General features: G+C 52.3%; 1 protein-coding gene across 4 annotated transcripts in view; it reads right to left on the bottom strand.

Moving 5' to 3' along the window:
• PTPRN (protein tyrosine phosphatase receptor type N) overlaps nt 1–12182 on the bottom strand; it is a 352125-nt gene that overhangs the window by 81593 nt on the left and 258350 nt on the right. For all 4 annotated transcript variants that reach the window (XM_078679171.1, XM_078679173.1, XM_078679172.1 and 1 more), the window contains exons 14-15: nt 4969–5169; nt 2552–2699 (exon numbers count right to left, since the gene is read on the bottom strand). In XM_078679171.1, coding sequence (XP_078535297.1) covers nt 2552–2699; nt 4969–5169 — 349 coding nt within the window. The remainder of the gene's footprint in view (nt 1–2551; nt 2700–4968; nt 5170–12182) is intronic.

The following is a 12182-nucleotide window of genomic DNA, read 5'->3' on the forward strand; positions in this document are numbered from 1 at the left end:
AGGGTATATCTCTTTTCCACAATTTGTAGGACCCACTGGTCTGAAGTTATGGCTTTCCAGTCCTATAGAAAAAGGGAAAGCCTGCCTCCCACTGGCCTCATTTAGACTGACAAGACAGAACTGGGGCTGCTTCCCTGTGATGACTGGGGAGGAAGAGGAGGAGTGGGTGACTGTTTGAGAGGCTGGACATCCTCTTTTTTTTCCACGACCTCTGTATTGTCGTAGGATAGGTTTCTGGGAGTGTTGTTCGGTGAAGGCTGCCTCATGGGGGGGAAAGTTGAGGCCCTTTCCAAAGCTTCAAAACTTCTGTAACCCTAGAAAGTCTTTCCTTTTGAACTGCAAACCAAGCCATCGAGCCATGGCATAACTTGGCTTAAAATATTTAAAGACTGAGTCGGCCTAGACTCTGAATAATTTGGTGCCTTCAAAGGGAAGGTCCATCAGTGATTCTGAGGAGAATCCTGAAGTTGTCGATCAGGTGTGTCTCTGGCCCTAGATAGATGTTGCCATAGACCTAGTGACTGAATTTTCTGTATCCAGACCCATCCAGACCAGATTGCATCCCTTGTCCAGGTGCTGCTCGGTCATCTCTGATGAGGTCTTGAAAGTGAACGTGAATTTCCTGGGTAAGGTTAGGGTTGAGAGTGTCCGCGATGTCCCAGAGTGCGTTCACATAGATTTTCAGCATACACGTGGCATTTGATGAGTGCTAGGTTTTGAGCCACCAAGATTTTCTTGGCCCAGGCCACCATTTGTTTCGATTCCCTGTTCGCTGGAGCAGCAGGGAAAGTGCCAGGAGATGGTCAAGAGGAGGACGAAGCCTGAAAAACAAGGTTTTCTGAGGAAAGGTGCCACGTCAAAGATAAGGGGTCACCTGTGGCAGGTCTACATCGCCTGACAGTAGATTTGTTGTCGCAGTGGTCGAGGATGGTTTGGACCACGCAGGCAGCACAGGGGTCACTGCCGCCTCATTAAATGGAAGGGGCCGTATGAAGTGTGCACACAGGGATGAAGGACCTCTGTGAGAATATTAGATTTTGTTTCCTGAGTAGACCGAGGCAGTTCCAGGACGTCTGCAGACTTCCATATAATGGAATGATAGGAGGTATCAATGTTGCTTGCCTAGTTCAGGCTGTGAGTGTCTTGCAATGGTTCCTGAGGATCTTACCGTTATGAGTCCGTGTCAAAGAGATAATTTAGAGAGGCGTGAACCTATTATTATTAACACAGGGACCGATTCAGAAAACTAACTTAAGACAAAATCCTAAACTGACTACCATTTTGGTATTCACAGAAGACACTTACTCATGTTGGTATTCACAGAAGATGCTTACTCATTTCGGTATTCACAGAAGTTAGGAGTCTTAACTTTAGGACTCCTAAATGCCTTCTGTGAATACCGAAATACCGATTTTTCTCAGTTTAGGAGTGGTAGAGTTACGACTCCTAACTTTAGGACTCCTAAATGCCTTCTGTGAATACCGAAAGTCTTAAAATAGGATTTTTCTCAGTTTAGAGTTAGGACTTCTAACTTTAGGACTCCTAAATGCCTTCTGTGAATACCGAAAGTCTTAAAGTTAGGATTTTTCTCAGTTTAGGAGTAGTAAAGTTAGGAGTCCTAACAGATCAAATAGAATAGGCGCGCCTGTTTTGCCCTTCTCCAGGAGGCCTCTCAGATGTCCCGCGACTCCTAGAAGGGTGGGCTTGGTGCTGTGTCCTTTCCTGAATCCCGACTGAGAAGAGTGAAGATAATCCTGTGCCACTACAAACTCAGAGAGGTGCTGATTTTCATGCTTCTCCATTACTTTCGCCATCATGGGGAGCATGGACACTGGTCTATAACTGGACCAGTTCTCAGGGTCGAAGTTCTCTTTCTTCAATAAGGGCCGGACTGGGGCACGTTTCCATGCCTGGGGATCTTCCTTTGAATAAGGGAGGTGTTCAGAAGTCCCAATAATACTTCAAGATGTCTGGCTCCAAAGAACTGAGCTCGGCTAGAGGGAAAAGATCTCCTGGGGAGACTGATCTTATTGTCGTCAGTAAGGACAGAAAAATCGGTCAATCCAGCGAATCGTAGCAAGTCACCCAAAGTCTGCTCGGCCCGAGACAAGCTTACTCTGGCTTTTCTAAGTAGCAGACTCCTCAGTGATGTTTGGTACCCTGTCACTTTTCTCTTCTGTTTTAAGTGGCGACCAATTTCATGTGCTAATATTTACAAATTTACTGAAGGTATTATTCAAATCCAAGCACCCTTTCTGGTGTAAATTGGTGTAACTTTTTTCGCTGCAGTGGTCGGCTCTTTTTTCTTGGGGAGCTAAAATGTGAAACCCATCTTTCCTTCCCTTGCATGGAATTGCACCGCAAAGACTCAGTGCAACTGTAGTACAGACCCTTCCATCTGGACGTATGCTGTTAGGAGATGACCAAAAGCATTGCTGCTTTTCATTTAATAGTTAGAGCCTTTGCTGAAGAAGGGCTTCGAGCAGCCTGAGGCACAGAGGAGCGGTCATAGCGACAAAGGTGCAGCTAGGAGAGGCACGTGGGTACTTACATGGCACATACTCCGGGTTGCGGCTTTTCTTCAGGTTGGTCGGGTCCTGGGCCAGGGAGCAGGAGTTGGGCTCGGCTTGGTACGCGCACAACGCCTGCCACTCCTTGGCGAGCCGGTCGCGGTTCCTCAGGTGGTCCTCCATGTAGGACTGAAAAACAAAGAAAGAGCAGATACCACTGAGAGGGGAGCAGCAAAGGGCTCATGGTGATGCTGCCCTGGGTGAGGGGTGAGAGGAGGTGTCGGACTTGGGCCTTTTTGGCAGGTTCACCTCTAGACGGTTTGCCTTCAGCCTCTGGCATGGTGGTTGTGATTTTAGGTCTCTGCGCACTTTAGCACTGTGTCCCAGTGTAAAGTGCGTGCACTCTCTGAGTGCGTGTGGTGAGATTGGCCTGCTCTCCCATAGGAATGCATGGGGGATATGTGTGTCCATGGTAGTTCCTGATGTGTGGGGAGTGCAGGGGCGAGTTTGGTATGTGCAAACTCGTGAGAGTAAATGCTGCGCGATGATGTGCGCGGATTTAATGTGTCTAGTGTGGAAGTGCCACTTTTAGAAGTTGGCATATCTGTGCAGTTAATGTGATTTGACTGTCTAGCTTGTGATTGTCTGGAGCTGGCTGGTGTGCCTGGCTCCAGGAGTCAGGATGGGTCTGCCCCGGTGGTGAATGGAGAGATCGCATGTTGATGGGAGGGAGGAGTGCACCTGGGACCTGAATGGGGCTGGGCCTTCCCTCCACAATGCTGGCTCCACCCCCTGTGGTGTGTCTGATGTCCCTGGCCTGTCTTGTGAATAGACAGGGGAGCTGAGCAAAACAAAGTGCTCCAGAACCAGTTGCATCTGGTTCGCCCCTTGCCTGCACCTTCGGAGACAAAGGATTTTGTGTATAAAAGAGGGGTTGTGACCCCATGGAAATGTTCTCGTCTTGGACTGGAATCTACCAGGGGCGTGCTGCTGCTGGGGCCCAGGGGAAGGCTTGCCTCCCAGCAAACTGCACAACACATGCAACACAGTCAGCAAACTGCACAACACATGCAACACAACCAGCAAACTGCACAACACATGCAACACAGCCAGCAAACTGCAAAACACATGCAGCACAGCCAGCAAACTGCACAACACATGCAACACAGCCAGCAAACTGCACAACACATGCAGCACAGCCAGCAAACTGCACAACACATGCAATACAGACAGCAAACTGCACAACACATGCAGCACAGCCAGCAAACTGCACAACACATGCAATACAGACAGCAAACTGCACAACACATGCAACACAGCCAGCAAACTGCACAACACATGCAGCACAGCCAGCAAACTGCACAACACATGCAGCACAGCCAGCAAACTGCACAACACATGCAACACAGACAGCAAACTGCAGAGTGTAGCCAGAGGAAGTACACAGCCTAAAAATACCAAAGAATACAGCCATAAAAAAAAAGTACAGCCAGAGAATGGGCAGCGATACACTGTGAACAGGAACAACAACATAAAAACAAGAATACAACCAGAAAACGCACAATATATGAATGGAATACAACGAAAACAGAGAGGAAGCAAAATGTACATATATACAGAGGAAAATGAAAGCCAAGGAAACCAAAGAATACAACCCGAAAAAAAAAAATCATTTATTGAACTCAAAACAGGAAGCTACAGAAAGCAAAGAATATAGCCAGAGAACACACACAATCCAACAAAAGAAGCCAAAGAATGGACCCAGACAACCCAAAGAAGGCAGATGGAGAGAAAAATTAATCCATACAACAACCAACGGTAACACAAAGAATACAGCCAGAAAAAAAAATTTCACAGACAATTAGCCCTCCACCAGACCAGCCCTTCCACACGTCTGTATCCCGCGTCCAGGTCACTAATTCCACTCTTCTCTGAGCCATGCCAGAGTCCAGTCCAGCCTTTACACGCCTCTCTGTTTCTCTCCCACCTGCCTATGCATGCCTCCAGCAGTCCAGCTCCATAACATATCTCTGTATCCACCCTACAGCTCATCATTTCCACACATCTCTGTATCCCTCCATCAGGTCAGTATTTTTACAGTTTTTACTTCACCAGCCCTCACCCATCTGCCTTTAATTCTATACTAGCCCATCACATATCTGTATTGCTCAGCTGTTTCTATCCGTATTGTAGCCTATACCGTATACATCTATCCAGCCACCTGCCTTTTCACACCTCGCATCCTTATGCCACACCAGCCAACACTCATTAATAGGTGGTAGGGTCATGATTTGAGAAACCCAAAATTATCCTAATTTGACTTTCTACCACCTAATAAAACGTCACTCCAATGCAAGTCAGTGGGAAGTTGCATTCTCATGTGCTTCTTCTCTGAATCCCCCTGTCAGGTGATCCCCGTGCAGTGTTGGGCCGGCCCCATCCACGGTCAGCGACTCACCAATATCATGTGACCAGTGGAGATGTCCATGTTGGATTGCACCGGCTCCTCGCACCAGGAGGGGGTGCTGCTGTGCGAGCTGGGGCTGGCCTGGGGGGCGTCGCTGAACTGCGACGAGACGCTGCTGACGCGGGAATTCTCCGCGGGCCCTTCTGTGCGGCTGAAGAGCGACTTTGCTGCCATGTGTTGCCGGCACAGCTCCTGTGGTGGATGACAAGCAGACTGGAGCTGTGAAACCTCTCCTCTGCTCCCTGGGGCAGTCGGTGGTGACGGGGCAGGGTGTGTAGCAGTGTCATTACCCATGCATCAGAACTGACAGCAATGACAATTAGGAAGAACACAAAAAGGTTATTGTAAGTTAGTGGGCAGAGGAACACAATTAGAGTCCCCGCTTAGTATGGTACTAGAACACAGATCAATCAAGCAACCAATCAACCAGGTTTTGTAAAGCACGGCTAATCACCCGTGGGGGTATCGAGGGGCCGCGAGCTACCGGGGGTGGAGGGTTCAGATGACCAGCCATGTCTTGAGCCATAACACGTGCACCCATGAGAAGGCTAAAAGGTGCACGCGTCCTCCATTACGGCCTTGGTTGATAAACATCTGGGGCCTCATTTATGAAAAGTGACGCATCGCTGCATGAAAACAGCGATGCGTCACTTTTCACTGCGCCCTCCTTGCGACACCAATGATGCGTCATATCTACAGTATGACGCATCATGGCGCAAGGAGTTACAGATACGTCAGTATTTCTGACGTATCTGTATGGCGCAAAAGTGACGCATTGCTGGAGTGTGTCACAAAAGTGATGCAACTCCAGCAATGTGTCCTTTCACATGGGGCAAGCCCCATATGAAAGGGCTTGCGTCAGTCTTACGCCTGCTGTGAGGCAGGCGTAAGAAATTGACGCATTTGTGTCCTAGAAGTGATGCAGTGAAATCTCATAGATTTCACTGCGTCACTTCTACGACCCTTCCTTGCGTCAATACGCCCCCCCTTGCATACATTATACCTGGCGCAGGTATAATGTGGCGCAGGGGTTTACAAAGGGACGCATCTACCTAGATGCGTCACTTTGTAAATATAGTGCAACAAGGCACATTTTTTACGCTGCTGGTGCGTCACAAAAAGTGACGCAACGGCGGTGTAAAAGTGACGCACGGCCTCATAAATGAACAGACAAGACAGAAGGCTAAAATGTATCAGGCCTCTTCTACTACGAACGCCCTTTACCACGTTTCACAACGCCTTGGGAGAAAAGATGGGTAGATCAGACTGTTGACACCTACATGGCACAGGATGATAAACAATCGCTCAATAAGTAATTAACCAAAAAACCCATAACCCAAAATGAAGAGGGGGAGTCCCACCTAAGTCCAAGCTTTGCTATCAACGTGCTAGCCAATGCCTCCCTGTCTGGCTGGATGAGGCTAGCAGGGTGAGGGAGAGTCCCTGGGGTGCTGGGCACAGAGTAGAAGCTGGCTACTGTCCCAACTGGACCCATGCAGAGGGGAGGACTGTTGCCAGAGGGGGGCTAGCTTCCAGAGTCTGCGACCAAGGTCGCGGGAACCAAACGTCATTGCCCTGTATCTAGAAAGGGACCAGTTGCAACAGGGATGTCCATTATACGGGACATCACCAGAATCTGAAGCAGAAACTGCAACCACTGAATAAAAGAACTGGATTTTAAGATTGAGCCTGCCTATGATTTTAAATGATGACATATTCATACAGCAAGTTTTTCAAATTGATCGAGAATCGATGCTATCCTTTGTGGCCAACACAAAACTAGGTTATCGTTGAGGATAGAGATGAAAACTGTTGGTGTCCCTCTGGAAATAAATAGTATGCAGACTTTTGAACAGCATCATTCTTGCAGACGGACATTTCGCCGCCTGCATTGAACTGCTATACCCCTTCCATGCCTGTGACGGAACCACTCCGTCACGAGCCACGGGTGGCGTGTGCTCATGAGGGAGTGGTTCCGGTCTCAGGAGAACGGGTTCCCTCAGTCTGTGGTGGTCTCAGGAGAGAGGTTCCCTCAGTCTGTGGTGGTCTCAGGAGAGAGGTTCCCTCAGTCTGTGGTGGTCTCAGGAGAGAGGTTCCCTCAGTCTGTGGTGGTCTCAGGAGAGAGGTTCCCTCAGTCTGTGGTGGTCTCAGGAGAGAGGTTCCCTCAGTCTGTGGTGGTCGCAGGAGAGAGGTTCCCTCAGTCTGTGGTGGTCTCAGGAGAGAGGTTCCCTCAGTCTGCAGTGGTCTCAGGAGAGAGGTTCCCTCAGTCTGTGGTGGTCTGAGTATCCCTCAGTCTGTGGTGGTCTCAGGAGAGAGGTTCCCTCAGTCTGTGGTGGTCTCCGGAGAGAGGTTCCCTCAGTCTGTGGTGGTCTCAGGAGAGAGGTTCCCTCAGTCTGTGGTGGTCTCAGGAGAGAGGTTCCCTCAGTCTGTGGTGGTCTCAGGAGAGAGGTTCCCTCAGTCTGTGGTGGTCTCAGAAGAGAGGTTCCCTCAGTCTGTGGTGGTCTCAGGAGAGAGGTTCCCTCAGTCTGTGGCGGTCTCAGGAGAGAGGTTCCCTCAGTCTGTGGTGGTCTCAGGAGAGAGGATCCCTCAGTCTTTGATGGTCTCAGAAGAGAGGTTCCCTCAGTCTGTGGTGGTCTCAGAAGAGAGGTTCCCTCAGTCTGTGTTGGTCTGAGTATCCCTCAGTCTGTGGTGGTCTCAGGAGAGAGGTTCCCTCAGTCTGTGGTGGTCTCAGGAGAGAGGTTCCCTCAGTCTGTGGTGGTCTCCGGAGAGAGGTTCCCTCAGTCTGTGGTGGTCTCAGGAGAGAGGTTCCCTCAGTCTGTGGTGGTCTCAGGAGAGAGGTTCCCTCAGTCTGTGGTGGTCTCCGGAGAGAGGTTCCCTCAGTCTGTGGTGGTCTCAGGAGAGAGGTTCCCTCAGTCTGTGGTGGTCTCATGAGAGAGGTTCCCTCAGTCTGTGGTGGTCTCAGGAGAGAGGTTCCCTCAGTCTGTGGTGGTCTCAGGAGAGAGGTTCCCTCAGTCTGTGGTGGTCTCAGGAGAGAGGTTCCCTCAGTCTGTGGTGGTCTCAGGAGAGAGGTTCCCTCAGTCTGTGGTGGTCTCATGAGAGAGGTTCCCTCAGTCTGTGGTGGTCTCAGGAGAGAGGTTCCCTCAGTCTGTGGTGGTCTCAGGAGAGAGGTTCCCTCAGTCTGCGGTGGTCACAGGAGAGAGGTTCCCTCAGTCTGCGGTGGTCTCAGGAGAGAGGTTCCCTCAGTCTGTGGTGGTCTCAGGAGAGAGGTTCCCTCAGTCTGTGGTGGTCTCAGGAGAGAGGATCCCTCAGTCTGTGGTGGTCTCAGGAGAGAGGTTCCCTCAGTCTGTGGTGGTCTCAGGAGAGAGGTTCCCTCAGTCTGTGGTGGTCTCAGGAGAGAGGATCCCTCAGTCTGTGGTGGTCTCGGGAGAGAGGTTCCCTCAGTCTGTTGTGGTCTCAGAAGAGAGGTTCCCTCAGTCTGTGGTGGTCTCAGGAGAGAGGTTCCCTCAGTCTGTGGTGGTCTCAGGAGAGAGGTTCCCTCAGTCTGTGGTGGTCTCAGGAGAGAGGTTCCCTCAGTCTGTTGTGGTCTCAGAAGAGAGGTTCCCTCAGTATGTGGTGGTCTCAGGAGAGAGGTTCCCTCAGTCTGTGGCCGTCTCAGGAGAGAGGTTCCCTCAGTCTGTGGTGGTCTCAGGAGAGAGGTTCCCTCAGTCTGTGGTGGTCTCAGGAGAGAGGTTCCCTCAGTCTGTTGTGGTCTCAGAAGAGAGGTTCCCTCAGTCTGTGGTGGTCTCAGGAGAGAGGTTCCCTCAGTCTGTGGTGGTCTCAGGAGAGAGGTTCCCTCAGTCTGTGGTGGTCTCAGGAGAGAGGTTCCCTCAGTCTGTGGTGGTCTCAGGAGAGAGGTTCCCTCAGTCTTTGATGGTCTCAGAAGAGAGGTTCCCTCAGTCTGTGGTGGTCTCAGAAGAGAGGTTCCCTCAGTCTGTGGTGGTCTCAGGAGAGAGGTTCCCTCAGTCTGTGGTGGTCTCAGGAGAGAGGTTCCCTCAGTCTGTTGTGGTCTCAGAAGAGAGGTTCCCTCAGTCTGTGGTGGTCTCAGGAGAGAGGTTCCCTCAGTCTGTGGTGGTCTCCGGAGAGAGGTTCCCTCAGTCTGTGGTGGTCTCAGGAGAGAGGTTCCCTCAGTCTGTGGTGGTCTCAGGAGAGAGGTTCCCTCAGTCTGGGGTGGTCTCAGGAGAGAGGTTCCCTCAGTCTGTGGTGTCAGGAGAGAGGTTCCCTCAGTCTGTGGTGGTCTCAGGAGAGAGGTTCCCTCAGTCTGTGGCGGTCTCAGGAGAGAGGTTCCCTCAGTCTGTGGCGGTCTCAGGAGAGAGGTTCCCTCAGTCTGTGGCGGTCTCAGGAGAGAGGTTCCCTCAGTCTGTGGTGGTCTCAGGAGAGAGGTTCCCTCAGTCTGTGGTGGTCTCAGGAGAGAGGTTCCCTCAGTCTGTGGTGGTCTCAGGAGAGAGGATCCCTCAGTCTGTGGTGGTCTCAGGAGAGAGGTTCCATCAGTCTGTGGTGGTCTCAGGAGAGAGGTTCCCTCAGTCTGTGGTGGTCTCAGGAGAGAGGATCCCTCAGTCTGTGGTGGTCTCAGGAGAGAGGTTCCCTCAGTCTGTGGTGGTCTCAGGAGAGAGGTTCCCTCAGTCTGTGGTGGTCTCAGGAGAGATGTTCTCTCCGTCTGTGGTGGTCTCAGGAGAGAGGTTCCCTCAGTCTTTGATGGTCTCAGGAGAGAGGTTCCTTCAGTCTGTGGTGGTCTCAGAAGAGAGGTTCCCTCAGTCTGTGGCGGTCTCAGGAGAGAGGTTCCCTCAGTCTGTGGTGGTCTCAGGAGAGAGGTTCCCTCAGTCTGTGGCGGTCTCAGGAGAGAGGTTCCCTCAGTCTGTGGTGGTCTCAGGAGAGAGGTTCCCTCAGTCTGTGGTGGTCTCAGGAGAGAGGTTCCCTCAGTCTGTGGTGGTCTCAGGAGAGAGGTTCCCTCAGTCTGTGGTGGTCTCAGGAGAGAGGTTCCCTCAGTCTGTGGTGGTCTCAGGAGAGAGGTTCCCTCAGTCTGTGGTGGTCTCAGGAGAGAGGTTCCCTCAGTCTGTGGCGGTGTCAGGAGAGAGGTTCCCTCAGTCTGAGGTGGTCTCAGAAGAGAGGTTCCCTCAGTCTTTGATGGTCTCAGGAGAGAGGTTCCCTCAGTCTGTGGTGGTCTGAGTATCCCTCAGTCTGTGGTGGTCTCAGGAGAGAGGTTCCCTCGGTCTGTGGTGGTCTCAGGAGAGAGGTTCCCTCGGTCTGTGGTGGTCTCAGGAGAGAGGTTCCCTCAGTCTGTGGTGGTCTCAGGAGAGAGGTTCCCTCAGTCTGTGGCGGTCTCAGGAGAGAGGTTCCCTCAGTCTGTGGTGGTCTCAGGAGAGAGGTTCCCTCAGTCTGTGGTGGTCTCAGGAGAGAGGTTTCCTCAGTCTGTGGTGGTCTCAGGAGAGAGGTTTCCTCAGTCTGTTGTGGTCTCAGGAGAGAGGTTCCCTCAGTCTGTGGTGGTCTCAGGAGAGAGGCTCCCTCAGTCTGTGGTGGTCTCAGGAGAGAGGCCCCCTCAGTCTGCGGTGGGCTCAAGAGAGAGGTTCCCTCAGTCTGCGGTGGTCTCAGGAGAGAGGTTCCCTCAGTCTGCGGTGGTCTCAGGAGAGAGGTTCCCTCAGTCTGTGGCGGTGTCAGGAGAGAGGTTCCCTCAGTCTGTGGTGGTCTCAAAAGAGAGGTTCCCTCAGTCTTTGATGGTCTCAGGAGAGAGGTTCCCTCAGTCTGTGGTGGTCTCAGGAGAGAGGTTCCCTCAGTCTGCGGTGGTCTCAGGAGAGAGGTTCCCTCAGTCTGTGGTGGTCTCAGGAGAGAGGTTCCTTCAGTCTGTGGTGGTCTCAGGAGAGAGGTTCCCTCAGTCTGCGGTGGTCTCAGGAGAGAGGTTCCCTCAGTCCGTGGCGGTGTCAGGAGAGAGGTTCCCTCAGTCTGTGGCGGTCTCAGGAGAGAGGTTCCCTCAGTCTTTGATGGTCTCAGGAGAGAGGTTCCCTCAGTCTGTGGTGGTCTCAGGAGAGAGGTTCCCTCAGTCTGTGGTGGTCTCAGGAGAGAGGTTCCCTCAGTCTGTGGTGGTCTCAGGAGAACGGGTTCCCTCAGTCTGTGGCGGTCTCAGGAGAGAGGTTCCCTCAGTCTGTGGCGGTCTCAGGAGAGAGGTTCCCTCAGTCTGTGGTGGTCTCAGGAGAGAGGTTCCCTCAGTCTGTGGCGGTCTCAGGAGAGAGGTTCCCTCAGTCTGTGGTGGTCTCAGGAGAGAGGTTCCCTCAGTCTGTGGTGGTCTCAGAAGAGAGGTTCCCTCAGTCTTTGATGGTCTCAGGAGAGAGGTTCCCTCAGTCTGTGGTGGTCTCAGGAGAGAGGTTCCCTCAGTCTGTGGTGTCAGGAGAGAGGTTCCCTCAGTCTGTGGTGGTCTCAGGAGAGAGGTTCCCTCAGTCTGTGGCGGTCTCAGGAGAGAGGTTCCCTCAGTCTGTGGTGGTCTCAGGAGAGAGGTTCCCTCAGTCTGCAGTGGTCTCAGGAGAGAGGTTCCCTCAGTCTGTGGTGGTCTGAGTATCCCTCAGTCTGTGGTGGTCTCAGGAGAGAGGTTCCCTCAGTCTGTGGTGGTCTCCGGAGAGAGGTTCCCTCAGTCTGTGGTGGTCTCAGGAGAGAGGTTCCCTCAGTCTGTGGTGGTCTCAGGAGAGAGGTTCCCTCAGTCTGTGGTGGTCTCAGGAGAGAGGTTCCCTCAGTCTGTGGTGGTCTCAGAAGAGAGGTTCCCTCAGTCTGTGGTGGTCTCAGGAGAGAGGTTCCCTCAGTCTGTGGCGGTCTCAGGAGAGAGGTTCCCTCAGTCTGTGGTGGTCTCAGGAGAGAGGATCCCTCAGTCTTTGATGGTCTCAGAAGAGAGGTTCCCTCAGTCTGTGGTGGTCTCAGAAGAGAGGTTCCCTCAGTCTGTGTTGGTCTGAGTATCCCTCAGTCTGTGGTGGTCTCAGGAGAGAGGTTCCCTCAGTCTGTGGTGGTCTCAGGAGAGAGGTTCCCTCAGTCTGTGGTGGTCTCCGGAGAGAGGTTCCCTCAGTCTGTGGTGGTCTCAGGAGAGAGGTTCCCTCAGTCTGTGGTGGTCTCAGGAGAGAGGTTCCCTCAGTCTGTGGTGGTCTCCGGAGAGAGGTTCCCTCAGTCTGTGGTGGTCTCAGGAGAGAGGTTCC

The sequence above is a fragment of the Lissotriton helveticus genome, chromosome 3_1, assembly GCF_964261635.1.
Source record: "Lissotriton helveticus chromosome 3_1, aLisHel1.1, whole genome shotgun sequence".
NCBI classification, from domain to species: Eukaryota; Metazoa; Chordata; class Amphibia; order Caudata; family Salamandridae; genus Lissotriton; species Lissotriton helveticus.